Source organism: Tympanuchus pallidicinctus, unplaced genomic scaffold (genome assembly GCF_026119805.1).
Source record: "Tympanuchus pallidicinctus isolate F22 unplaced genomic scaffold, pur_lepc_1.0 scaffold9, whole genome shotgun sequence".
In the NCBI taxonomy this organism is placed as follows: Eukaryota; Metazoa; Chordata; class Aves; order Galliformes; family Phasianidae; genus Tympanuchus; species Tympanuchus pallidicinctus.
Window position 1 is genome coordinate 15,452,112 of NW_026294813.1, and position 27,194 is coordinate 15,479,305.

Sequence of the window (27,194 nt, forward strand, 5' to 3'; positions counted from 1 at the left end):
CTGCCCTGCTAAAGACATGAAAATGCAGCCACAGGCCTGTTTTCACTTAACTTCCCATCCAATTTAAACGAGTCCAAGATTCTACAAATCACAGGTTCTCCTCTGTGGTCCTTGCAGGCACTCACTCCATATGCCCAGCTGAATGCAGCAAACATCCCCACAATTACAAGCTACCACGGGGATGCTGCAAACCATGTGTATCTCCTCCAAGGATGCTCCCAAACCTGCTCTCCATAGCACTCTGCATACCTTGGGGTACCAACTGGCCCTGGCGAGGGCAGGAAAGGGGAGCAGGGAGGGGCTGAGGGCAGCAGGGGTGCTGGGAAAAGAAACTTCAGAGAGAACATTAAATTAAATCCAGGCAATTAAATTAATTACCGCTAAAAGGGTCTCATCTGATTAGTTCCTTGCATACTTAATTGCATTAGAACACCGGGCACTCATTTATTTATTGCTCGTGGCCCCTGTGGTGTCTAAGCGTGCCCTTTGGCTGCCCAGTGCCCAGCAGGGCCAGGAGTGGGCAGCAGGCAGGAACAAATCGTAATTGGAAACAGTGGGATTTCAGCTGTAACGCTGTGCAGTTCCCCTGGGTCCCAGAGCAGACTGAGAGGGCTTACTATTAGCTGAGGCGCTGAGCAGAGGTAAGAGTCATTGCAGAGTCTCAGTGATGCCACAGCTACAGAGATGTTTGGAGACAATGTTCCCCTCGTTAGCTCTACATTTGGGCTGCAGGCCCTGCTTGGAATACCAGGTGTTGCTGGCCCCCTGACCAATAGTCCTGGACCACCGCCTCAGCCCAGTAACATGGTCAAGAGGTCTCTGGCCACACACTTGCCTGCTACATGCTATTAATTACCATCCTCTCTGCTTCCACTTGCCCACTTGCCTGCTTCTTTCTTTGATGTCCAGCTCCTTCCAGCATCCTTAGACTGTGTGCCAGCATCCCTCCCATTAGACACCAGTACCACAAGGTCAGCACCATGCAGCATTCCCAAAACTTGGACCTACTAACACAAAGGGCCATTTTTGCCCAATTTGCAGGGCTTATGCATGATACAGGTAACCCTTCTGCCTGGCTCATGTGGCAGAGATGGCAGAGATGCACCTGCAAGGTGCTAAAGAAGCAATCTCCCACCCATGGGAACAGCCACCTACAAAGCATATATTTGGGGTCTTACAACTGGTACCTTTCAGCATCCCCTACAGCAGCCTCCACCCTGCCACCAGACATGCCAAACACTGCTCCCAGGTACCGCCAGCTCTCAGTTGCAACTGCGAAAACCACAGCTGCTATCAGCTGTACAAACACTGCAGCCTGCAAAACACACAGCTGCTGTCAGCTATCAGCTATCAGCATGGTGTGAAATACAGCACAGCTCTTATCTCCTGCAGTAAGATCTGTGAATCAGCACATCTCCCACTTAAAATATGCAAAATCCTGTGAAACATACAGCTGTCCCCTACCACAGCCATGTACAGACCCTTTCCACCCTCAGACAATGCTCCTTCTGCTGTACCATGGCACTGGGCTGGCTGGTGAAGCAGCATCCCTCCCAGAATTATTCCATGGGCATCATTATCAGTTTTGACTCAAAGTCTGGAGCAGGAGAGGCTGATTCCAGCATCCTGCTGTTATGATTCATACACCACTGGTAGGCTGTGTTGCAGGGTGCAGCAGAAAACCATACACATGGACAGTATTGGGTTTGGCACGAATGGAGGGTGCAGTGAGGGGTCAGTGTAGGAGCCAGTGGTGTGGCTGTGTCCTCTGTTCCCCACAACGTCACACAGCAGCGTGCTCACCTCCCACCCTAAGGAAGGTCTGGTACTTGAGATGCCAGGAAGAGCCCTCGTAGCATGAGTACTGGCCGTTCTGAGTCAGGTCCACTTTCTTCAGGATCAGGTACGACCCGTTCAGGTGGGAGTCATCAATGTCAGTGCCATTGACCGTCCAGGTCACAGCTGCATCCCAGTCCATGGAGCCACACTTCATGGTCACGTCGGCACCTACCCGCTCATACTGGATGTGGATGTCTGTGGAGGAGAAAAGCAGGTGAGATCAGAGCCTGTGGGCTACCTTGGAAACAGGATCTTACCATGACGAGTAAGCATGGGAAGGACAGGAGCATGAGCTGACAAAATGGTCAGGGAAGTTCACATTCTCCCTCTGGTCTGGATAATAATTTATTTTGACCTTACACCAGAGTACTGGAGTGAGTCAGCTGGTAAGGACCAATGAACTGGGACTCAAGGATCACATCTATCTCACAGAATCACACAATGGTTAAAGTTGGGAAAGATCTCTCAGATGACTTAGTTCAACCCATTACCACCATGTCCACTAACCATGACCCTCAGCGACATATTTACACATTTCCTGAACACATCCAGGGTCAGTGACTCCATCACCTCCTAGGACCGCCTGCTGCAATTCATCACAAAACTTTTGAGAAGAAATTTTCCTAGTATGCAACCTGAACCTCATCTGGCACAACTGAAGGCCAATCCCCTTCATCTTATCACTGTTACCTGGGAGAAGAGGCTGACCCCACTTTGCCACAGCCTCCTTTCAGGGAGTTGCAGAGAGTGATAAGGTCTTCCCTGAACCTCCTCTTCTCCAGACTGAACAATATCAGCTCCCTCAACTGTTCCTCATAAGACCTGTGCTCCAAACCCTTCTTTGGATAGGCTCCAGAGCCTCAAAGTCATTCTTATACTGAGAGATCTAAAGCCAAATGCAGTACTCAAGGTGTGGTCTCATCAGTGCTGAGGATCATAGGATGCTTTCCTCCCATCTCTACCTAGGAGAGGGCATAACAGGGCCACCTGTGTGGCCCACTGGCCAAATGACCCACAGCACATCCAGCTGTTTGTGTCAACAAGTCACTAACACTCCTGCACCCTCTTATCTCATTGCAAGACACAGGCCAAATGCACACATCAGAAATTCCCAGGGGAGAGAGGTGACAGAGCCCCAAGACTTGTCATTAGCAAGCTTTGAGTTATTTACTAGCGGAAGTGGGAAGTGGATGCTGCCTTCAGTTCCTGGCCTAGCAAATGAGGTGGGAGGATTTCAGTTTACCTGTGCCATGCCTTGGAAGGGGGCAGCTGCTTGGCACATGTTATGCTGTTTATCTCCCTGCCTCTTCTTTATTTTTTTCTCTCTCTACAATAACACGATGCCTTGCTGAGCTGTTTGATTTAGCATCTCATGAGTGTAGCAACACAGCTCATTGGGCACCAGCTGCCTAATTGAATTTTCTCAGGTTTCTGGACAGGAGTTCGAGCCGACATTCATTAATGATACTTGGCAATTGAATCTTTCCTATGCTGCTACACGGGTTGTTCTCTAAGCTGTATGTGGCAACGATGAAAACATTTTTGTGAATGTATCATATGGGATGAAGCAGGATGGGAATTGAGCAGGATGTGAACATCTCCTTCCAGGTTTCATCAGTTTGTTCAGGTCTCAAAATAGTCCTGGGTTTCCAAATCACTTTTGACAAGGTGCCCCACTCAGGTTCTCTGGGAAACTGAGTATCCCTGAACTCAAGGAGAGTCCTCGCAAGGATTTATTGCAGCTAAAGGTCAGGAGACCAAAGGTGAGAAGAAGCGGTCAGGCTTGGCCGAGGAAGACGTCACCAGTGAGCTGTGACAGAGCTCAGTGCAGGACCCGGGCTGCCCAGCTCACTCATAACTCATGGGCCAAGGCAGTGTGAGCAGACAGTTGAGGCTGTCAGGGCAGCAAAGTTAAAGCTGGGGGCAAAAGCATCCCAAGGGGCATCACAGTATGCGTTGTGTCGATGAACGCACAAGGAAGCAGATGTTCCCACCCAGTCATGGCTCCAAATTAGCTTCAGCAGCCTCCATGGAAACGTATCTTGGAGTGATCGCGTTCCTGACAACATCAGCTCAGTGGCAATCAAAGACGCAAATGCAATGTTAAGAATTATTAAGAACGGGATTGAGAATGGGAAGTAGTGTACCATAGAAGCAGCACACAAATCTGAGCCTGCACCATTAAGATGAAAATGGAGCAGAGGAAGGAAATGTGAGAGAACAAAGGTTGAAAGCAACCTCTGTTTAAGGGATGGCTTGACAGACTCAATCTCTTCATCCCTGCAATCAGGGTTGGAGGCGTGATAGACACCTGAGCTACACTGAATGACATGAGGAGGATGAATAGAGAAGGACCGCCGGCTCTTTCTCCTAATAAGATAATTAAAGGGCAGCAAATGAAAGTAAGAAAGAGATTTTTTTCACACAAGGCGCGATTAAATTAGAGAAACCCACATCCATCTGTTGCTATGAATGTCAAAATTGAGGGGAAAACAGCGATTAAATGAATCCATAGCAGAGGACTCCACCACGGTGGAGATGCACCAGTGAGGCTGATGGTAGCTAACAGTGGGGAGGGATGAGAGAAGCACTCCAGCACTTGTTCTACTCCTTTCTCTCCAGATATCAGCTCTTGTGTCCTGCTGGCAGGTGGAACAGGGGCTACACAGACCTGTAGTTTGTTTCGAGCACCTTAAAAAGCATACTGATAGGCAGAAAGAAGGAAAAACATCCCAGCCAAGGAGACTATAGGAGATTGTGTGAGGAGCAATAGCTGGAGTGGGCACAGAAAAATGGGCTGATTGACAGAAGCGTGGAAGGAGATGGATGGGTGGGCTGATGAACGAGTGTGTGCTTGCAGACAGATGGATAGCTGGCTGGATGGGCGCAGCTGGGATGGAGGGAAGCGTATGAAGAAGAAATGATGGATGACTCTGTAAGTGGATGGATGGATGAGCGTATGTGGGGATGCAGAGATGTAAGAGGATTGAGGTCTAAGCATGTAAGCATCTGGCTGGCTGGCTGTGTGTGAGGATGGAGGGGTGAATGGACAGATGGGTGGGTGAATGCTTGGGTGGGCAGTTGGAAGGAGGGAGAAAAGAATCAATGAACGGCAGTGGGTGTGGGTGTATGGCTGGCTGTTCAAATGGCTGGGTAGATGGATGGATGGACAGATGACTAGGCAGATGGGCAGATGCATATAGATCACAGACCTCCAGCATGAGGTCTTACTCAGTTTCTCCTCTATTATTTTCTTATGCACAAAGAAAAGACATTTTGCTTTTCCCTTTCCTGCTGGCTCACAAAAGGCCATTAGTTCTTCTGTCCTCACACCCAGAGACCTGCTGGGCAGAGGCAGATGCTGAGAGATGCAGCATCACCCACCAGCCCTACAGGAAGAAAAGCTCATTGTAGCAATGGGCCAACAAAGCTGCCTAACTGGTGCCTAGGAGAAAGAGTTGGGTCAGAATAAAGCCCTGGGGTTCCCAGCCCTGCTTCTTGGGACAGTGAATGAGCACTTGTCTGCAGATGGGGATTTCAGGACTAGGCTGGGAAGGGGGGTAAATGCAACTTGAATTATTTCCTATTTGTTCTTAAACACAGCACAAACACGCTGGCATGCATTCAGAAAGGCTGGGGGAGCCTTTCCTGGAAGACAGGTCTTTGAAAGCAACACTCCTTCCCAGGGCAATGATTTAAGGCTCCTGACGAAGAAGAAATCCAAAGCACAGTAACAGAGGCAGTTCTCTCAGACAGGTTTACAGAGCTGCTCATTGGAGCTGATCCAGGCCCCGAGATCCCTCCTGTCCCAGCTCACCCAGCCTCATCACCATGCGTGACACCCTGCTGGCAAGTATCACCTCCTTTTTTCTATCTTGTGCTGCAGACATCAGTACTGTTTTTGGATGAGAACAGTGAGGGCAATCAGAGCCTTTCCAGGGAGACTCCAATTCCTAGGAGGCTAGGCATGGGCAGGATCCCACCTGAGGGATCCAAAGCATTTTTTTGGGGGACAGACACAAGTGTTCTGCACTCACTGCACTCTTTTGTGCATGGTCTTTGGCTCTGGCCCTGCGGATGGGAAAACTGAGGCAGTGAGAGAAGGACATGTCCACGTATGTAAGATGTGGAGAACTTCTGCAGTGGGATGGAAAAACACATCTGCGCCTTAGGACAGAGTTATCTATCCTAAGGTGTCTATCACTCCATTAGCCTACGTACCTCCCATCCAGAGCTGTGTGCAAGCCGTGAGTAATAATCCGAGCGGATAATTAGATCTCTGTGTATATATTCATAAATTATACATTTAATATTTACAAGGTGCTTGGGGTATGCTGAGAGCTTTCCAAGCAGATGAAGCAGCAACTTCCCACTGTAAATGAGACAAGTAAAACAATGGGATCAGTGGGATGTCTCTGGCTTCCAGTGGTCTTTGGATGTGCAGTGGCACAACCCTGTGCCCTCTCTCTTGGTCCAGCACCTTGTTGGCTAGTCAGCATATCACCAACTATGCTCAGGGATGCAGGTGGCTCTGCTCCAATCTGCAGCTTCATGGCCCCTTCCTGTTGTGATGAAACATCCACCTGCACTGGAAAGGGTTTCCCTACACCACGTCCCCAAAGCACATCCTACCCTCATCTCCTCACACCTGTTCCCTTCGGTGCTGCTTGGTCTTTGCACAGCTTCATTGCCAGCAGAAACCTTCCCTGTCAAAGGAAGGAATTTCATGCTTAAGGAGGCAATTCTTCCACTAGTGATTTAAAACTAAATACATCTTTGTAAGGAAACAGGCATAATTAAGTGTCATTGATGTAGCCAAAGATATGGACCGTTCCAAGTTAATTTTGTCCATTAATGAAGAACTGCAGCAAGCAGAATCCGCATTTGTTTGCTCTACTTTGGTAAATCCCTGGAGTCAGCAGCTTTGCTTTCTTGACAAGAAAAAATAATTAGCAAGAAACTTTAATTAAGAGATAACAGATGGGTGCTAAAGGACTTGTACTCAATCACTTCTCGATAGCCTGGAAGCAGATCTCTGGAAGCAGGTTTGCTTTAGGGGCACTGCAAATGAGCCATTTTCCCTCTCCTTCCACCATGGTCAGCTCCAGCACCCTGATCTCACTGAGGATGTCCCTGTTCACTGCATGCAAGTTGGATCAGATGGCCTTTAAACGTCCTTTCTAACTCAAGCAACCCTACAATTCCACAACTCTCCTTAGATGCCCCATCTCTTCTGCCCAAGCTCTGCGATTACGAGCATTCTCTTTGCCAGGAGGGGTTGAGCAATACCTCTCCTTCCATCCTAAGGCAAAGGGAAGGCTGGGCTGTTCCTTGCAGGCTCAGGTTCCTTGGCCCAGTATGCAGGGTGACACAGAAAGGAAGGGCTCAGAGGGCTAGAGGGGGACAAATGGCAATCAGGGCAACAAGTGCATGGTAAAGAAATCCCACAGGCAGCACTAAAGCTGCGTGTGCTTGAGCTCTCCCACTCCGTGGCCAGGTGACAGGAGTTAGTGCGGCCGATGAATTACAGGCTTGTTTTCTGCTTCTGCTTTTTCCTGCCAACAGGACAAATAACTTAGGCCACAAAAGAGTGCTTAGATCAGGCTTTTCAACGCCATTTAAAAGGAAATCAATAGGATTCAGAATTAGGTGCCCAAATCACAGCCATAAACAGAAGAAAAGCCCATTGTGGTTCAGCAATAGCACAAGGACGCCTGTATTTACCACACACAGGGAAGAGGAAGAGGCAGATAGAGATGTTGGGCACCCAGGAGCTGCCTACAGAGCCTCCCCGTTGCTCCTAGTTGCACCCACCCTTGAGCAGCAGTCTCCCTTGGAGCACAAACATTGGGGCAGCCACACTCCTGCCCTGTCCCGCTGCGGGCTGTGCTCTGCACCAGGCACTATGCTAGAGGGTTGTTTTATTTTTTGTTAGCATGGAATTATGGAAGTCTGAGGCGTAAAAGACCTGTTGGGTCCCACTCTGTCCATCCTCCTTCTGCCAAGACAGTATTGGTCCCTGCAGCATATTTACTATTTCTCCGGTCTAATTTTACACACTGTACAATCTGCGCAGTGCCAAGTTATGATCCCTGTGTGAGAAGCAGCGCTCTCAATTTCCAGGCTCTTGGGTGTGTAAAATCACAACCGTGATGTTAAATTAATGTTTTTTTTTTGTTTTTTTTTTGCATTTAATCATTTAATAGCTCTAAAATTCAGCCCCTCAGGATCTCTCTGTCTGTCCGTTGGCTTGGCTTTCACCTGCTGTAGGCCAGTGGCTCATCGCTGCCTGATGCAATGCTCACACCCCTGGGTGGATCAGCAGCAGCTGGGCTTCAAGCTGGAGCCGCTGCAACTTAACTTGTGAACTTCTGCATCCTGAGCTGGAAAAAAACTCCTCTGTGGCCTCAACCACAGGTATGGGAGGCTCGGCCCCGCAGGGATGAGGCACGAGGCCAGGAGTGTGATGAGTGACAGCATCGGTGGACAACAGAAGGACAACTGATGTCATCTACCCAGGCTTGTGCAAGGCATTTTATATGGTCCCACACCACATCCTTATCTCTAAATTGGAAACAGACGGATTTGAAGGGTGTACTATTGGGTGGGTAAGGAACTGATTGGGTGACTGCAGCCAGAGGGTTGTAGTCAACAGCTCTATGTCCTTGTGGAGTCACGTCACTGGAGGACTGACATTTTACACAGATTAACAGTGATAGGACAAGGGGGAACAGCTTTAAATGAAAAGAGGGAAGATTTAGGTTAGATATTCAGAAGAAATTCCTCACTCAGAGGGCAGTGAGGCCCTGGCACTGCTGCCCAGAGAGCTGTGCTGCCCCATCCCTGGAGGTGCTTAAGGCTGGGTTGGTTGGAGCCCCGGGCAGCTGAGCTGGTGGGGGCAACCAGCCCATGGCAGGGGATGGAACTTGATGATCTCTAAGGTCCCTTCCAACTGAAGCTACTGTACAATTCTATGATTCTATTACTCAAAAATATGATGTCCTGTGCCTGAGAATGCCCAGGAGAAATGCTAACACTTCTTTCTACACCCATAAACACCCAGAGGTGAGACCCCAGGATTTGTTTCTAACCAATGGAGGGATTTCTTCCCCCTGCATCAGCCCCATGATTCAGTTTCCTCTTGAACAGAGGAACTGACATTATCACCATCCCTGGAGGTGTTCAAGAAATGTGGAGATGTAGCTCTGAGGGACATGATTAGTGAGCATGGTGGGAGTGGGCTGACAGTTGGACTAGATAACCATCTTCTTCAATCTTAAAGATTCCGTGATTCTATGCTGCCAGCACAGGAAGCACACATGAGGAAGTAAAGATACAATGGGAAGCGTTTTCTCAACTCTCTTCCTATTTCTTCATCAGTCATTTCTCCGAGCAACACTTGTACTCCTGTAGCCTAGATTATTTCAAAGCAATATTAATAATAAAGCAACAATCTACTCTGCCCACAAGGGGCTGTATTAACAATTAAGCCAAGGTCTCAGGATCTTCTTGTGTAATAAGAAGATATTACATTTGCATTTCATGCCTTTCACTCCAAAGGGTGCTCAAGCAAAGGCAAGCCTGGAAGCGATGAGCAGTGCTGAGCCATGCACAACTGGGAAGCTGCATCCTGACAGACACATGAAGCATCTTCTGGGTGCAGCCAGATACTAGACCCATAGCCTGCCAGAAAGAGCTATGCGGACATGAGAGAGATAAAGGGAGATTGCAAGTGCCAGCTGCTTTGCAGCTAGCAGATAGAGAATTTACAGGTTGACTCACGCAGAGGTGCAAACATAACATTTCAATCATCTTTTCAAAAAAAGGGGGGGAAAAAGCCAAAATACTCCCCATTACACTGATAAGCGTTTCAAAGCAGACCCAGCAGCTGACTGGTGGCAGAGACCCGCATCCATCGCACAGAGCCCAAGCAGCTGAGCACGATTTCTCTTTGATGCTACCTGCTTCTCCACTTCTGGAAGAACCTGCTGTCTGAGCAGCTTTTCCTCTCCTCTGCTCACCACTGTTCCCTCTCTGTACAGACATTACTACAGCCCTTCAGACTAATCCCTTTGAAGGGAAATATGTTGCTGCTCTCAGGATGTTCCTCCTGATCTCCAGTTAGTGATGCTGCAGCTTCACAGAGGTCTCTGTTTGCAGGGTTTTTTATTCCCTTTATTGTTGTTATTTCTGCTTTTTTATATAGATATATTTGTATGTGTGTGGTTGGTTTTCTGGTTTGTTTTTTTTTAGCTTCTTTCTGTTTTCCCCCTTCTGCGTTTGGGATGATGAGAAAGCATTAGTTCGGCTGCAGATATTTGCTCTATGTGACTTCAGTGAACTGCTCCTTTTTTCCCTACATTTCAACACTTAGAAGCATCAAGTGTCAAGCAAAACAAATACCAAAATGCCAACATGATCAGTGAGTGAAACAAAAGCACATGTCCAGATCTCCGGAGAGCTCCTTGAAGTGGTGAAAGACTTTAGGGAAGCATTTTCTGCAAGGGTATACACCAGCTCCAGGAGGAAGAGTGCAGCCCTTATCTGATGGCACTCCTGAATTACAGCCACCATTAGTACAAGAGATACTTGAATTCTGGATTTTCTACAAAACGTTTTGAATTCAGGTTCTGAAGCATTTTAAGGGCTCGAGAAAATATCCTTGGCTCCCAGTCAGCAAAGCACTTAGGCGAGCTCTTAACTTTCAGCATGTGTTTAAGTACCTTGCTGACTTGGGGCTTTTAACCCCAGCAAAAAGAAAGCAAGCAGGGGAGAAAAGCCAAAGGAAAAGTTCGTGTCTGCTTGTGGAAATCTCCAGACAAGCCGAAAAAATACGGGAATCTCTTCTGGAAAGTAGGAAAACAAATAATAATAATGACATGCTTTAAAATTAAACACTAGGGGAAGCTTTCTGAGTGGAAAAGGACTCCTAGAACAAATGGAGCGTTTCGCCGTAGCCTAGCGCTGACTTTGCATGCTTCTTCAGCACGCCGAAATTATTTATTGCTTAAAAAAATAGTTTGGAAGAGGGAGGGGGAAGCTAAACGTAATGGGGGAGAGAAAAATGTTGGCTGGAGCAGTGAAAAAACATCTCTGAAATGAGTCGGCTGTGGGAGGCTGCTGTCAGGGGAAGGGGAAAGGAGGGAAGAGGCAACAGGCAGTGATGGAAGAGCCCTAAGCAGGAGCTGTGTGCATCCCTGCTGCTCGGGCTCCTGGGGAGGGAGGATCTGAGAGAGCCCAAAAGGAGAGAAAGGGCACAGGGAGGCAGCGACTCTGCCTTCAATCAATGCAAATCTATGCGTGTGCAGTCAGAAAGTGGCTTTTTCCCTACCTCATGCTGGAGGCCATGAATAGAAAACAATCTTTTCAACTCTGCCGGTCACCCCCCCTTCTCTATCGGTCACAGCGGCACTGGGCTCTACGCCTGTTTATTTTCTAAAGCAAAGCAAAAACAGGCCAGGAGCTGGGGCTGGCTGCAGCCCACACAGGACGGTGGGGCTGGAGGGATGCGCTCAAAGCACTGACAGCACCCATCAGCCCTGGGGATGCTACGGGGAGGTTTGGGATAAGGCTGAGGTGCAGCTTTGGTGCAAAAGCATCAACTTCCAAAAAGTCTCCAGAGTGGAAAAAAAATAAAAAAAAAAAAGAAAAAAGAAAAAAGCAGCAATGAGCCCCAGAAAGCTTGGGTTCCTTCAGAGTGAAACCCAAAGGATTTTGCGTCTTTTAAACAGACTGTTATATTGTAGAAGGGCTTTACAACCCGTCTGTGCAGAAGAGGTGTCAATTAAAACCATTTTTGAAAAATACCAAAAAGATACATTGCAGCCTCTTTCCACCTCTGTTCTTCTCCCCTTTTTCTTCTGATGAAGAAATACGGATTTATGAAACATGAGTATGCTGACAGGACTTCATTTTCCAGCGGAAAACGATTCCCTGGAGGATCTCCTCAGCAGCTCTGGGATGTGCAGCAGCAGACAGAGCTCCAGAGGGCTCTGCTGCCAGAGGCTCTTCCCCACTGCTCAGGCAGCAGACCCATGGGATGGGCAGGCAGCGAGAGGTGCCTTAGTGAGATGACAATTCAGAGAGGAAACAAACAGAGGCAGTGTCTTACAAATGGGAGCCCAAGTCCTGAAATGAACTGAAGCGACTGGCCCAAGTGTGTTTTCCTTTTCTCCCATGGCCCTGTGGCACCTGGCACATCAGGCTGCCCAGCTCCAGCTGTGCAAGAGACAGAGGAATTCAGTCCAAACCTGTCCCCAACATCACGCACCCGCTGATCTGCAGGAACACGAAGAGTCACACAACACATTCACAGAATCATAGAATCTTAGAGGTTGAAAAGGTCCTCTGGAGATCAAGTCCAAAGTCCTGCTAAAGCAGGTACCCTACAGAGAGGTGCAGAGGAGTGTCCAGGTGGGCACTGAGCATCTGCAGAGAAGATGACCACAATCTCTCTGCACAGCCTGTTCCTGAGCTCTGTCATCCTCACAGTAAAGAAGCTCTCTCTCGTGTTCACATGGAACTTCCTTTGTTCCTATGCTCAAAATTCTGCCATATGTGCCTTCTTTTTTTCTTGGTTATTCTCATTGTATGGTCCTCACATTGAAGCTGTGATTTAGGGCAGGATAAACACCGGGACAGCATTAAATCCACCACCTGAATCCTGAAATACTCCTCCAGGGTCTGCATCTGAATGTCCTACTTGTGGATTGATAGGATGCCCATACCCAGGGTTCTCCACTCTCCAGGGCTCACACACTCTCCAGGGCTGCCGAGAATGTAATTGCAAAAGTAAGGAGATAATAATATAGTAAATGCAGGAATGCAAGTTTGGGAGAACACTGACCAGGAGCATGAAAATGGCTGCGGTGATTGTATTGCTACACTTTGCTGCTTCCCTGAGCCGCAGCTCCCTTCTCTGCTGCTGGAAGTGAAGTGCGATCAATGCTAATTAATTAAGGGCCAGAATCCACCAACCATGGTCACGCTGAGTTCAGCGCTGTTCCTTGAATATTCAGGGCTCACACTCCAGCAAAGTAAGGAGGCAAAGATCAACCTCCAGCAACACGGGTAGAGAACAGCAGAAATTCAGTCTGCAAGTTGGGAGGACACACAGCAGTGACCCTTTGCACTCAGAGTTGAGAGCTGGAGGAGCTGCCAGCGTGAGGCAGATCTGATGTGCCCCAGCAAAGCAGTGCTGACATGGTGGGAAGGGAAGTAAGTCAGCCTAAAAATGTCAGTGGTGTCAACCAATGGCTGGGTATTAAGAAAAAATTCTTCACCTTGCCAAGGTGAAGTGTGTGGGAGGCACTGGAACAGACCGGCCAGGCCAGCGGCCGCAACCCTGAGCTCAAGGAGAATGACCTCAGACATAGGGTTTGAATTTGGGGTGGTCCTTTGTAGAGCCAGGTGATCCTTGTGGATCCCTTCCACAACTCAGAATATTCCGTGATTCTGTGCACAATGAAGCAGGCAGAACCAGTATACCAACCGAGGCCAAATATCTTCCACCAGGACATCTTTTCTCTTGCCAGTCAAAGGGCTGTGCTCTGCAGTGCTGGGAGAGGGATAGGTGCTAGAAAGCAAAGCTGGCAGAGACAATACCCTAGAGACAGCTATGACATCAAGGCATGTGGGTGGTTGGAACTAGATGATTTCAAGGTTTCTTCCAACCCAAGCCATTCTAAGTACCAGTAACATGAACGGAATCTCATTGGAGCACAAGGGGTGTGGTGAGTCACTAGCATCCAGCCTGCCCAAAGCTATTTCTGGACTTCTTTCCCCAAGGCCTGCATGATGCTTCATGAACTTGGAAACACCAGTGGGGACCCAAGCTACCAGGTCTTCCACTATCCTTTCCCTACACCACAAAGCAACACCTTCACTGAAAGCAAAAGGAGACAGGCACACCAGTCACCCTGTGCCCTTCGCCATGATGGTAAAATTAATTTTCAGATCTACTGGGCACCACAGGCAGAACGTGGTCACATCATGCCTTGCTGTGTGCCTCCATCCACCCCAAAGAGCAGCCACAATGATGAGCTCAGCAGCCTCTTTCCTCTCCTAGCTACCCTGTTGCATTTTCCTGCTTTGTCCCAAGCCTTCCCAGTTCTCCCAGCAGCTGTTGTGGCAGCTCTCCTGCTCTCAATGCTGGCCAGAGTAGAGACTTCCCATGGGAAATTGAGAGGTGGGAGTAGACAGACAGATGTCAACTTTGGGATTTGACACACTTGCTCCTACGTGCCTTGGTTTCTCCCCAGCAACGCAAGCACTCAGCTGGAGCAACCACAGCTCAGGCACAGCACCAGCACGGCAGGGCCCAACTTGCTGGGGTTCACGGCTTGCCTGGGGCTGGAAGCTCTCTGTGATTCATCCCAAGAAGTCCAGTGTTCACATCCCCTGGGGATTGCTCCGTGCTGTGCTTCCTGTGACTCTGAGAGCATGCATGGAGCACGGTGCTCGTCTGAATGGGCATGGGAGCACCAGGATGGCCACTGCAGAGACCCCGTGCATTGCCTGTACATGTATGCTCCTGTCTTTCTCCAATGCAGAAGCACTCTGCAGCATAGCAAAGCGCTCTTTCCCAGCCAGCAGATTCACCTCGTTATAGTTCAGCAAATTCAGCAGGGGCCAAGCAAACTGTTCTGCATGCCTTAGCTCTGCTTTAGCTCTTGCATCCCAACCAGCCCCTTGGTGTGACAGTGCCATCGCTCTCCTGTCTACAAAGCACAAACTCTTTGCTGGCAGAAGTCCTTGGGCTCTCAGCCTTGCAGGTCAGTGTTTTTCAGCTTGGGTGCTGCAGACCTCTGGCTGCTCTGTAACACTTCAGAAAAAAAAAAAAAAGAGAAGAGAAGAGCTTGTATGGAGAGTTTATATCAACTAATAGGGATGAGTGCTGGGGAAAACACTCCAGGCTTTGCAAACTAAAAAAGCTAGGAAGGGTACATCATGGTGTGCTGAACCTGGGATGAAGGGCAGCACATGGCTCTGCTGGCACCATACAGCAAGGCTCTGCCCCATCCACAGGGATTTTTGCACCGTGGGTGGATGCATCCTGCCCGGAGCCAACAACTAATCCTGCACACTAATGTATGCAGTAGTGCAAGGAAAAGGCTCCAGGCTCCTCAGCTTCAATTAGCAGCTGGTGGCACCTAAGCCTAAGTAACAATCTTCAGAAAATCCTAACCAAGAGATCAATGGTCTGTACACTGGGTAATACTGCAGTAACCCCTCCTGCCTCCATCACTGTCAATTGCTTTGCAGTCTCACTTCACTTCTCCACCTGATTGGCCTTGCTAGAGCACTCATTACAAGGTGACATGCATTGCTTTTCCTCTCAGTAACAAGCCTGCCACAGATCCTGCTCAATCCTTCTTCTTTTCTTTTTAATATGCCACAATTATATTGGCTTCTCTGCATGGATCCACTCCATTTAGGGCTGCCCAACACTGCTTATCCTGAAAGATGCTTTTTTCAGACACAGAACAGACTGCACATCTTGCAAGTAGCACTTCTGCTCCTTCTGTACATGTTGTGTACAGCATCTGCTCTCCTGAGCACATTTTGAGATGCCTTCACCCTGCTTCTACCCTAGCAACACCCTTTTCTCAGAAAGCAGAGAGGAGGATGCCTGGTCTCAGTTTCTCTGCAACTGTACTCTTACTATCCACAGCTTTGCTTGGACACTGCTGCCTTCCCCTTTGCTAGAGCCTTGCAAGCATTGCCCAATGCCACCAGGCTTTGCTCCTTCATCCTGACCTGAGATGGCCTTGCAATGCCAGGGCAACCTGCAATCCAGCACTCCAGATTCTGGGAACCCTCAAAAAGGGAGAAACACAGAGTGCCCCAGTGCTGGTGGGAGCAGGCTGTGCTGGCAGTGCAAGGTGCTGACTTCTGGGGTGGCCGTGTGCAACTTCCAAGGGGAGACCTTACCCAGCTTTTGCAGGCTGGCTCAAGCCAAATCCCCAACATGCTTGGTTTCCACTTCAACTTCACAGCTTTACACGATCCTTCACTTCTGCTGGCCTTCATCAACGTAACAAGCATAAAAACAACAGGTATAACCCTTGGATGAGGCTGCTTCTTCCCTCGTCAAAAAGAGATCAATGTAGAGTTCATGGAAAGAACATTTCCCAGCACAGAATGCCATCTGTGGGCAGACCCTTGATGTCCTGTGTGGCTGCTCATGCTTTCAGAGGATCCTGGCAACCTGGGGAACTCCTAGGGCTTTTTTCCTCAGGTGGAAACACCTTACTCAGAGCTCCTATAGGAGCTGAGTGGGTTGCAAACCCCAGTTCCTCTCCGTCAGCACTTTCCAATACGTCTAATGAAGTCCGAGAGGTTACTGAGACACAATTTTCCTTGCCGCTGCCTGAACTAGTGAGTCTTGGCAGACTGTGATCCTCCTAACATCTTCTCTCTCTCATCACTGTAGTGGATGATCTTCCCCTGTTCTTTGAGTCTGCAGATTTACTTCTTCAAAACCTGCCAGATCCAAACTTTTTTTTTTAATCTATAGCTTTGTGATTCACTTCAATACACCAGCTGATGGAGGCGTTCATACGTTTGTTAGTGTTACTTATTTCTAAGATTTGAATTGTCCAGAAAGATGGTGGATTCCCCATCCCTGCAGATGCTCAAGGTCAGGCTGGAAGGGCTCTGAGCACCTGATGGAGCTGTGGGTGTCCTTGCTCACTGCAGGGGAGTTGGACCAGGTGACTTTTAAAGGTCTTTTTCATAGCAAACAATTCTGTGATATCCTTCCCATGTTCTCAGCCCAGGAACTGATCCTTGCTTTGCTCCAGAACCTCAGCTCCACCTTAGGAGCATCTCTCTTTCTGCACATGAGAGCATTCTGCACAATGGAATGCTCACCTTGCACAGAGCTGCAGCTATTTTCTAAGTGCACCCCCTGTGTAAAGCACAGCAAGCTCACAGCTCCTTGCCCAACAGACAGGGAGTGCAGCCGTAGTCCCAAGCACAACCCAGCTGGAGAAGCCACATCGCTGCGTGCATGCAAAACTAACAGGCAGCAAATGGAATGGTTTCCCTGGATATCTCATGTCCTAGTGGGAGAAGCGAGGCTTCTGCTCCCAGCAGGGCTATCCCACAGCATGAGCCACGCTGCCAAGGTGACCAGCTTGGGATCTGCAGGGCCACTGGGCAGGGCTGAGAGGCAGCAGGCAAGGAAACACAGACACTAAAAATAGGCTGTCTGCGGTAGGGGATGACTGCATTTATGAGCAAGCCCGTGCCCCGGCTGACCACAAGGTCAGCTTCCAAGAGCTTGGCCATAATTCACTCCATGTCTGGGCAGGAAGTCTACTTCAGCTCAGAGGGATGTCCAGTAATAGAAAGAGATGTTCCAGGAGCTGGGGCTATTTTTGCTGTTTTCTTCTCCTTTGCAAACAGGGTAGTCTTTGTAGGCAGGTAGACAGGAGATGCAGTTGTGCTGCACAAGTAGCCAGGCGTTTTGGGCCAGAGAGAAGGAAGGGAGAAAATGGGGAACAGCTAGAGAAGAAAGGATACAGCATGTGGCTGTGCTTCCTTTTATCAGCCAGACTCACCTTCACAGCAAGGCAAGAAGATCAAGGCAGTGAGGGGACCCCAAGCTTTTATGGGGTACCTTATGTCCTAATGGCATGCAGTGATGTTTAACAGGCTGCAGCTGAAGTGTCTGCCCAGCTAGGAGTGAATCGTTGTCTTTGTTGCTTCCCTGAGGCTGTGTGCTGCCAAAGAAGATGGGGATGCAGTGGGGAAACTGTCACAGTGATGAATACCTAGGCATGGAGATCATGACTCTTCCTTGCAAAGGCATCCCTATACTATACCACCTCCACGTTCACCCCCAGCAGTAGGAAAGAAGACAGGAGCATCTCTTTATGTTTGCCCTGGGACTAAAGTCTTTCAGGAACAGAAAATGTGAGTATCAATGAAAACTGAAGCTTGCTTAGTCTGAGTACGGGCTGAGCAAACCCTGATAATGTCCTTCCAATGCCAAGATGTGTCCTCTTATTGATCCGGCATGATATCTTGGTTCTAGCTCTTTGAGCTCTCCATGAAGCCCAGTGAGCAGCATTTTGGCTTTGAGATGACTTGCAAAGAGTGAAAAATGCAGGGCAGGTAGAGGCTGTGCCAAGCCTTGCTTCCCAACCAGGAGTGCTCTGTAACCAGCTCATGCATTGAGCAAAGCTGACATTTCAGCCAGCTGGATAATGACAGCATCCAGAATTATAACAGGAAAGATTAAAAAAATGTGATTGCTAATGGGGAATTAATTGTTAATGGGGAGTCATCATTGCAGGAGGGTGTTCCCAGCATGGCCATGCAGAGATCTGCTCTTGGCCCACTGCTAATCACTCGCCTTATCAATTATCTTGCAGGCAGTGTAAAGCTGGTGTTGGAAAAGTTCACAGGAAACACGAAGGCTGATGTACAGAGCAGAATGGACAAGTCCATTGTCCACAAGCCCATTTACCATAAGAGCTGTATCTGGAGGACAACAACTCCAAAATGACCTTGCAGGAGGCATCTGGAGATGAAACACCAGAGCAAAACATGGCCTGAGACGCAGGGAGATGCCAGGAGGTGGGCAGGTGCAAACACAAAATTATAGAATGACTTGGGTTGGAATCGACCTTAAAGATTACTAGATCTTCAACCCACGGGCAGGTATGCCATGCAAGGCAACAAGAAGGCAGAGCTCACTCAGAGGGAAGCCTGCACCATGGCAGTCTCCCGCTCACACGTGCGTTGTCTTTCTGACCTTGTCTTCCCCACAGCTAACAGTCAGCAGCTGCGTACGGGTGTTGACAGAAATTCCAAAACACTCCATTGCACACACATCTCACCCTGGAGAAAGGATGGGAAACCAAACAAACAACACATGACAGATGTTTGTCATGTCACTTAATGCATGACTGAATGGCACTCTGATAGCGTGATAAAAGCAGAGAATACACTGCTCCCGCACTGCTGCTTTAGATCCAGTGCACGCATTTCAGAAAGGATGGCTACAAACACTCAGTATCAGGGAAGACTGACAGGAGCAATAGGGAAAAAGTAAGAATTGAGCTTGAGTAAGAGGATGCTGAGTAGAAGCCCAGACATTGGCCTGGCTGGGGTCTCTAGGTAGCTGTCTGGTGGTAATGGCTCTATCTTGAAATCTAGCAGAGAAAAGCACAAGGAGGTTCAAAGGCTGGGTGCTGAGGCTTCCCTTGAATCTGGAGTCTTTGAAAGAGCAAAGAGGTGAGAAAGGGTCTAAAATAATCCCTAACCTCTGTCTTGTACTGGGTTTGCTGCACCTGTGCAGCAGCACACGTCTCATCGATGCAGCCATTTGCTTTGTCAAGTGTTGTACAGATCCGTTATTTATAACCATGAATGATACAGAGCAGAGCTGTCGGTCACCAGGACCAGCTCAGAGCAGGACTCCAGCACCCAAGAAGCGTGTTGACATGAACACCAGCTGCTGCAGGGAAAAGCAAGAGAAAAGCACAGCACCATCTGCCCCTTGGCAGGGCAGAGTCCAAGAAGGCAGGCAGGAGGGATGCGTCCCCAGATTCCCTGCCAGCCTTCAGAACTGGTGCACAGTCATCCCAGGAATCACACAAGTAACTATATTCTGCTTCAGATTTTTTTTGTAACAGTGAATAATGGGACAAAATCAAGCCGAAAGAATGGCCGGATGCCTGAGGCTTTGGAAACCCTGTTTCTAAAGTGATCAGAGGAAGCAAAGCTGTTTGTCCTGGGGGGCACAGAAGGATCCTAAGATAGTCCAACCTGCTGAGCAGGTAAGTAAAATCAGATGCAAAAGAAACAGCAAGGGATGGAAGAGGGAAGAGGATCACAGCTCCAGCTCTGGAAATTCAGTGATGTGCAGGAATAGGAATACTCCAGCTGCGAACAGGGAGAAAAAAGGGGAATTAAAAATCATCCCAAACTTTTTTTCTCCTGTCCCAGTATACTGAAATTCCAAATTATTTCACTGTGGAAAAATACACCTCTGTTCCCAAACATGCACAAATTGGGTCTCTAGTGGTCCCATATCTCCCTAAAACCTGCCATGTAAGTGCACTATGCATTGTAAAGTGGCTCTGCAAGCCCAGAGGCATTGTCAGCATGCTGTGCTGAATGCTTCTCTCATCAAGAAGCCATGAGACTCCTGCTCCAATAGTACACTGAAAGAGAACATCTTCCTGGATGTCTCCATGGGCTCAGTCCTCCCTGGGTTTAGGACATGGGTAGCATCGTATCTGGCAGCATAAGTGCAGAGGCTGTCACAAACGAACCCCTTGGGCCCCATTGGAAGTGCAGTAAGGACTTTCATCCCAGCACTTTAACTGCATATCATCTGAATCACTATCAGAAAACCAGATGCACGTCTACAAACCAATCATGCACCTGTATGAAAATAAACTCCACCCTTACAGAGGAAAAAAGGCAAAACCCAAAGAAGCAAAGCAACTGGTTTAACCCTGCCAGGCTGATGCTCTAGGGACCTGCATGGGCCAAGTGATGCAGGAACAGAGTTGGTCACATTCTTGTCAGCCAACATAAACATCACATGACTTAAAGGGGAGAAAAGAAGGTATGCACAGTCGACCTGCTCCCAGAGAAGCCAATTTGCATGGCTTTGCTGTGCATTTCAAAGGCTGTTTATCGGCTCAGGCTTTGTCTTAGATGCAATGTGGGCAGCATCTCTAACGAGGCACGTTCGGATGGAGCTCTTGGGAGGCTTTGCAGCAGAACCGATTGCAAACGATTAGTGCTGGGGCTGAAGGGAGCAGGAGAGGAGGGAAACTGATGAAACAAAATCTCTGTCTTTTCCTCGGTTGAGGAAGGATGGGGGCTAATTGCCTGTTACTGGTGAGAAACAGAGGAGATAGTGGCTTCTCCACTCATCAATAAATTAACCCCAGCTTACGGCGCCTGAAATGCATTAATTTCCAGAGACGTTCATCTCCTTCTCTCCTCTCCCACATGAAAACATAATTATTGTTTAAACACGAGTTAATTCAGCAAGGTGAGGATCAATAAAACAGAATTACTCCTCTTTTAAAAGCAGAGAAATCTCAATCTGGAACAGCTGCGTATGTAACTCTGGCAAGGCTGACAGATGAGGACAGGGCTCTCTCTGGTCATGGCACCTAAGACCTAAGAGCTGCCTCTTGCATGGATTGCTGCAGCACCACTCATGCAGGTGCAGCATACTGTGTGCAGCACAGCCACCCAGCACGCACCACAGCACTCACAGTGCAGAGTGTCTGCTTCGGTAGCAATGGGATGGACAGTGAGCACACCATGCAACCTCCATTCACTCATCAAACCTCACTGAGTAATCCACCCTTGTGTCTCCTGCTTGACACTTACCTTTAGCAATCTACCATGGATACCAAGGAAAGGAGCACTACAAAAGGGGGGATCCTGTTGGCTGGTAGCTAGGTAGCCCACAAGGACTGTGTGCTCAGGCATGGTGGTTATTAACCCATGCTCAGGTAAAGCAAGCATGGTGTGGGCATCACCAAACTAGTTTGCCAGAAGCAAACTTCCCTGGAGTGAGACTGTTCTAGAGAGGGATGGAGGAAGGGCAGTTGATGCACGTCCCCTCAGGTCTATTTCCACCCCAAAAACTTGGGGCTTGGGGAGTCGCATCCAAAAAAAAAGTGCCCTTCACTCCTCCTGCTCCAAGGAGAAGGAGCAAAGATGAGCAGCAGAGGAGTTGACACACAAGCAACCTCACCACTGCTACATCCAATGCTGCTTTTATAGATTCATGTGGCACAATGCAGGACGCTCCAGTAATCACCAGTGTGCACGTGAGAGCCAGAAGCGGGTGGCCAGCCTTGCTGCACAGTGCGTCCGCTTGCTTAACAGCTTGTCACATCCTCCTCGCTCACGTATTCAGTGCTAATGCATCTCTTAAAGTGCTTCATGAGCTATTAAAGTTGAGCGTGCCTCAAGAGCGTGATAAATGGACTCTACACCTGCATCTTCCCCCACTCCATCCAGTCACTGCCATCAATGGGATTCATTCATCTTCCAGCCCCACTTCTCCAGCCTAAGCGGCAAGTGCAGACAGGGGATGAGGGCAGGGGATGAGGGAGGCTGCAGCTATGAGAAAGGGGTGAGTTCTGGGCAGGAAAAACAAGCAAACCCACATGCCACCAAATCCCAGCTGCAGGGCTGCACAAAATCACCCATCTGGATTTAGAGCAGGTCAGTAAGGTGCTCCTGCAGGATTTCTCAACCCCACCAAGTCCATGAATGCACAGATATTCTTATCAGAGCTAGCCAGCAAAACTCCGCTCCATAACTCACTGAAAGCAACTGCTGACTGTCAGGAAAACCATGGAGGCCCCCCATTCTGTTCTCTTTTACAAGGCTGCCACAAGTGACTCCATAGAGAAACCCAGACAGCTGCCCAAAAACGTCCTGCTCAGGTCTGGACCCAAGGTGGCATGGGGTCCTCCAGCTCCAAATACCATCAGTGACTCTAAAATATCGTCTCTCCAAAGCCCCAGATCCTCTGCTCACCTAGAGAGGCATGAGCTGATGGTGGGCGCAGATGTGAGGTGAGGACAAAATCACCCCAAGGAGATCACAGCACAACGGGGCAGCAGTGATAGCTGTGGGATTGGGTGTCAGGCACTGGGGCTGTCACGCTCTGCTTCTTCCCAGCCTCCCTTCCTTTCATGGTGCAGAAGAGAAGTAAAAGGGATGGGAAGGGTTGCAGGAGCATCCTGGAACAAGCAGGAGTCTGGGCAGGAGGAAACGCACCAAGAAGGACCAGCAGGTGCTGGTGGGACACAGGATGTCCAAATCCCTAGCACAGGCAGGAGGGGATGCACACATCAAGCAGAGGAGAAAACAATGACATCCAGAAATATAACATCAAGAAAATGCAACGAGCACACCCAGCTTGTGCTAGATAAGAGGCTAGAGGAGCAGCACCCGCATTTGTTGAGATCCCTCTGGAGATGGGACAAGACTCACCCTGGCTGTGCCTCTGAGCATACACCACCACCACCGCGGCGAGCACCACGCAGCAGGCTGACGGGACAGGATTGGCCATCTGTGGAAGCAAGCACAGACAGAAGCAGTCACGGTTTGCCACAGGAGAGCTTGCAAGCAGTGCACCCAGAGCTGGACCCTGCATGAGAGGAGCAAGGGGATACCATGACAATGGTGAGGTGCTGGAACAGGCTGTACAGAGAGGCTGTGGATGCCCCATGCCTAAAGGCGTTTAAGGCCAGACTGGATGGGGCCCTGGGCATCCTGGTCTAGTATTAAATGGGGAGGTTGGTGGCCCTGCCTGTGGCAGAGGGGTTGGAGATTCGTGATCCTTGAGGTCCCTTCCAACCCTGGCCATTCTGTGATTCTGTGCTGCCACGCAGCAAAATTTCAGTCCACAATGGGAGAACGTATAGCAAAAGGAGGTGTTTTGTCAGCATACACTTCATGGTTCCATGGCCTGTGGCACTTTCCAACAGAGCTGCCAACAGACTTAGGTGCCTGCAGGCTATGATACACCTTGCACAACTGCTCTCTTTTTCTCCTCTGCTTTTCAACTTCTCCCCAAGAAGTCAAGCCCTGGGGCTGGGCTCCCTTCAGCATCTGCCTGCAAATGGACTACAAAGAGGCATGCGTAACCCAATCAAGATAAGCAATCTGGAGTTATCTTTTCGTCCTAAGAGATGGAGCCATACCCCACCTCTCCATGGCAATGCTCTGTGCTTAGGATATGCAAGATGCAGATGCTGCAGCATTTCTGGGATCAAGAGAAACAGCATGACCCTGCCTGGTCACACGGCAAATAGGGTTGATGCAGGGGACGAGAGTAGGAGGGAGCTGCTGGGGATGGCGGTGCTGCCAGCCTGTCTGCCAGGAGGTGAACAGCATTGCATGAAAAGCAAATTACACCTTCACAACCGTTTAAACCTCTCTAATCTAAAGCGTCGTACTGGTAACGCGTGGAGGATTGCCTTTTAATCTAGAACATGAGTATAGGCTCGTTAGCCAGATGGCATCTATTTAGACCTAAATAAAGGGGAGCTGCATCAGCCAGCAAAAAAAAAAAAAAACAAAACAAAAAAAAACACACAAAAAAACCCAGCAAAACATATTCCCTTACCAACACAGCCCATGCAGGAGCCCAGATGGCTTCGAGTTCGCAGCAGGACATGAGATTTTTGTGGGCTGGATAGGAAAGCAAGCATGGCTGGGCACACAGGTTTTGCAGGGCAGTGGGACCAGCCCAGCTCCAAATGCCTCTCCAGGGCAGCAGATGGGGCACTGAAAATGGGGAGCGCAGAGAAGAGACAGGACATTGCTGCTGGATTGATGGCAATAAGTTTGCACCACGAGGACTGGTGGTGAGAGCAGATCCTCACACACCATGACACCTACCCCTGCCCTCCCGAGTGAACAAATCACTCTCCCTGTACCTCAGTTTCCCCGCCTGCAAAGTAGAGATAATGGCCTTTGAAAGCTCGGGTTGAGGAGATTTACCACTAATTACTACATCGTTATCACTCTGTGCTTCTGTTCTGCTCCTCCTTTCCCCATGCCAGCTTCCCAATCTGCATCCTGCACTCATCCTCACCACATCCTGTGTGACACTGCTGCCATTCATGTCCCCATCCCAGTGAGGATGCAGCCACCCAAGGCTGCTCACTGCAGCCTCAGTGCTGATGTTATCTCAAGCATCGCACTCCCAATCTCACATCTACTGCTCCTCCTGGGGATCACAGCCTCCCACCCTTTCTGCTCCTCATCTTATCAAGTCATTAAAATAATTGCTGCTGCTTCTTCCTGCCTGCCTGCCTGGCAGTCTCCCCTGAGGCAAGACCCGTGCACAAATGGGTACCACAGGGAGGGGATTCTCAAGAGTGATGCTGCTTGGCTTACAAGGGCAGAAGAGAGCAGGGAAATGGCCACGGTCCTTTGGGAGCCCACAGTGCCCAGTGCCAGCACAGAGTTCCCACTGCTCAGCTGTTTTTGCCCCTGAAAATCCCCATTTCATCTCAGAGACAAGCCCTGCAGCCAGGCAGGAATCGGAGCTATTTCAGTGTGAAAAATCTAGCGAGAAAACCAACTTTTCCTCACTCAAATCACAATTTCCCATACAGCATTTGCTTCATTTGCCTGTTTTGCCCAAAGCCATTATTATTCTTTTTCCAAACACATAACAAAACTTCCAACATTTCTGCATATGCTTCCAATGCAAATTTCCATTGGCTGCATGTGCTCATCTAATGGTGTTTCTAACAGATGCCTGCACCCTGACAGGCAGCTGCACGGGGCAGCATACAGCAGAGCACCAGTCGTGCTTGAACAGAAGGGACCCTGGGTTGTGTCCCTGTTCCTGCAGGAAACATATGAAAGGTGACAGCAGGGAACCACGTTTGTATCACAGCAAACTCAGTGGTGGGGAACTCAATCTTCTGCAGAAAAGCAGTTCGGGCAATATTTGCTTTTGCCCCTGCGGTGAATATTTCTTGGCAGCAGAATGGAAAGTAGAGCTCTGATGGTCATTCTTAGAGGCTGTTTCAATGCGGACATGAGCATGATCTACTCCAGCAATTCTCATTCTATCCAAATGTGCTTCCAGCGGCGCTTCCCCTGGGTCAGACAGGCTCTTTGTAAGCAAGATGTGGCCAGCACGAAGATGTGAAGACAAGACCCATGCCTGCCCCTGAGCTAGGGTGAGGGGCACAGCGATGAGATGTGAACTGTTGTGGTGTGATGAGGTGGGACTGGCAGCATAAGGATGGGGAGTAGGTATCTAGCCAGAAAACAAGATGCCAACCTCTGCAGCAAGTCCCAGGGTCCTCTTCTTCATTGGCTCAGATTCCTTCCCACCTCCTGTTAATGTGATCCCCAAAGCCATGGAGACACTTGCTGGTTAATGAGGTAGCAACCAGCTACGGCCTGCTGAAAGCTGCTTGGCCATCCTGCGGGCGTCTGCCAGAAATGTGCAGAAGCAGCCTTGGTTTCCAAACCTCATGACCGCTCGACAGCCTTCTGTCAGGAAATTCCCCCCAGCTCTGCTGTTACAGGACCCAGCTCCCTAGTGGTGATCCAGAAGAGAAAAAAGCCCAAAACCTCAATTAACTCATTTCCTCCCTGAATGTCTCCACTGCAGCTCTGCCAAGAGCCGTCCTGGGCTCTGTACCATGGTGAGCCCACACTACTGACACCAACTGCAGCTGCTGTGGTACACCTGCACCAGTGGTAGGCATGAAGCTCTGCCTGCGCTGCACGTGCCCATAACAGCACTGCAGAACACCTGCACTACAGATGCTGACTGCTGATGTTACAGCACACCTGTCCTGCAGATGCTGGCTGTAAATGCTATGGTATGCCTGCACTTCAGGTGCTGACTATGGACACCCCAGAACGCCTATATCCTGAGGAGATGTGACAACTTTCTCTGCTGCTGGGACATGATGCTACACCTACATTGCAGACACTGACTGCAAACAGTGCATCTGCACTGGAGATGCAGCAGACAAACTCTGATGTTGGGCATCAGATCAACAGGAAAAGGCTGACCATGGCCACCTGTGGTTGCTCAGTCAGCCCTCTGCTCACAGAGCCTATGCTACAGCTGTCCCATGTGAGAGCTGCATGGGACAGAGAGACATCCCTATCACTAGTCCCTTTTCATGATAGCAAAATGGAAAACAGACCACAATACCCTTGCTCAGCATCTAACGTGAGAGGTTTATTTGCAGCCCTAAAGCTCTGTTGCTTCACAGTGCCTCATCAGCACTGGACCTTATTTTTTAGCTCAAGAGAAGACAAGCTTTAGCATCTCTTAATACGTGTTTCATAAAGCCTTATCGGCAGGGTCAGCCATGTTACTTGAAAGTGCTCCTTAAATCTAATTTAAGCTCCCACTGTCAAGATGGTGATTAGCACACTGCCCGCCCAGACCAAGCGCTGCTGGACCACTAGAAATTAATTGGCTCCTTGCTCTTGAGAACTTCACTTCTTCCCTGCCTGGAAGAAGGAGAGATGGATGGAAAATGAAGGGAAGTCCTCCAAAAAAATTCCCATCTGTTTTGTTTGAAGACATACACACCAAGGCAGCCATAGGCTTAGAATCATTAAGGTTGGAAGAGACCACTAGTCCATCTGCTTAAGGGGCTTCTGGCTCTATCACATGAATGCTTGGAAAGCACTGGAAAGCTTGGAGGCACGACATAACCAGGACCTCAGTGAGAATGGCACCCACCAGATCTTCTCACTGTGCTCACAGGGATGGAAGAGGTGGCTCTGCTGGAGCATAACACCAGAACAGCTTTCCAGGAGGCACAGCAGGGAGCTGAGAACATTGAGAGATGTGTGAG

The 27,194-nt window shown here is 49.2% G+C and overlaps 1 protein-coding gene across 1 annotated transcript in view; it reads right to left on the reverse strand.

Annotated features, from left to right (window-relative positions):
- CNTFR (ciliary neurotrophic factor receptor) overlaps positions 1-27,194 on the reverse strand; it is a 170,974-nt gene that overhangs the window by 45,853 nt on the left and 97,927 nt on the right. Inside the window, exons 3-4 of the mRNA XM_052670628.1 lie at positions 22,834-22,912; positions 1,804-2,034 (exon numbers count right to left, since the gene is read on the reverse strand). Coding sequence (XP_052526588.1) covers positions 1,804-2,034; positions 22,834-22,912 — 310 coding nt within the window. The remainder of the gene's footprint in view (positions 1-1,803; positions 2,035-22,833; positions 22,913-27,194) is intronic.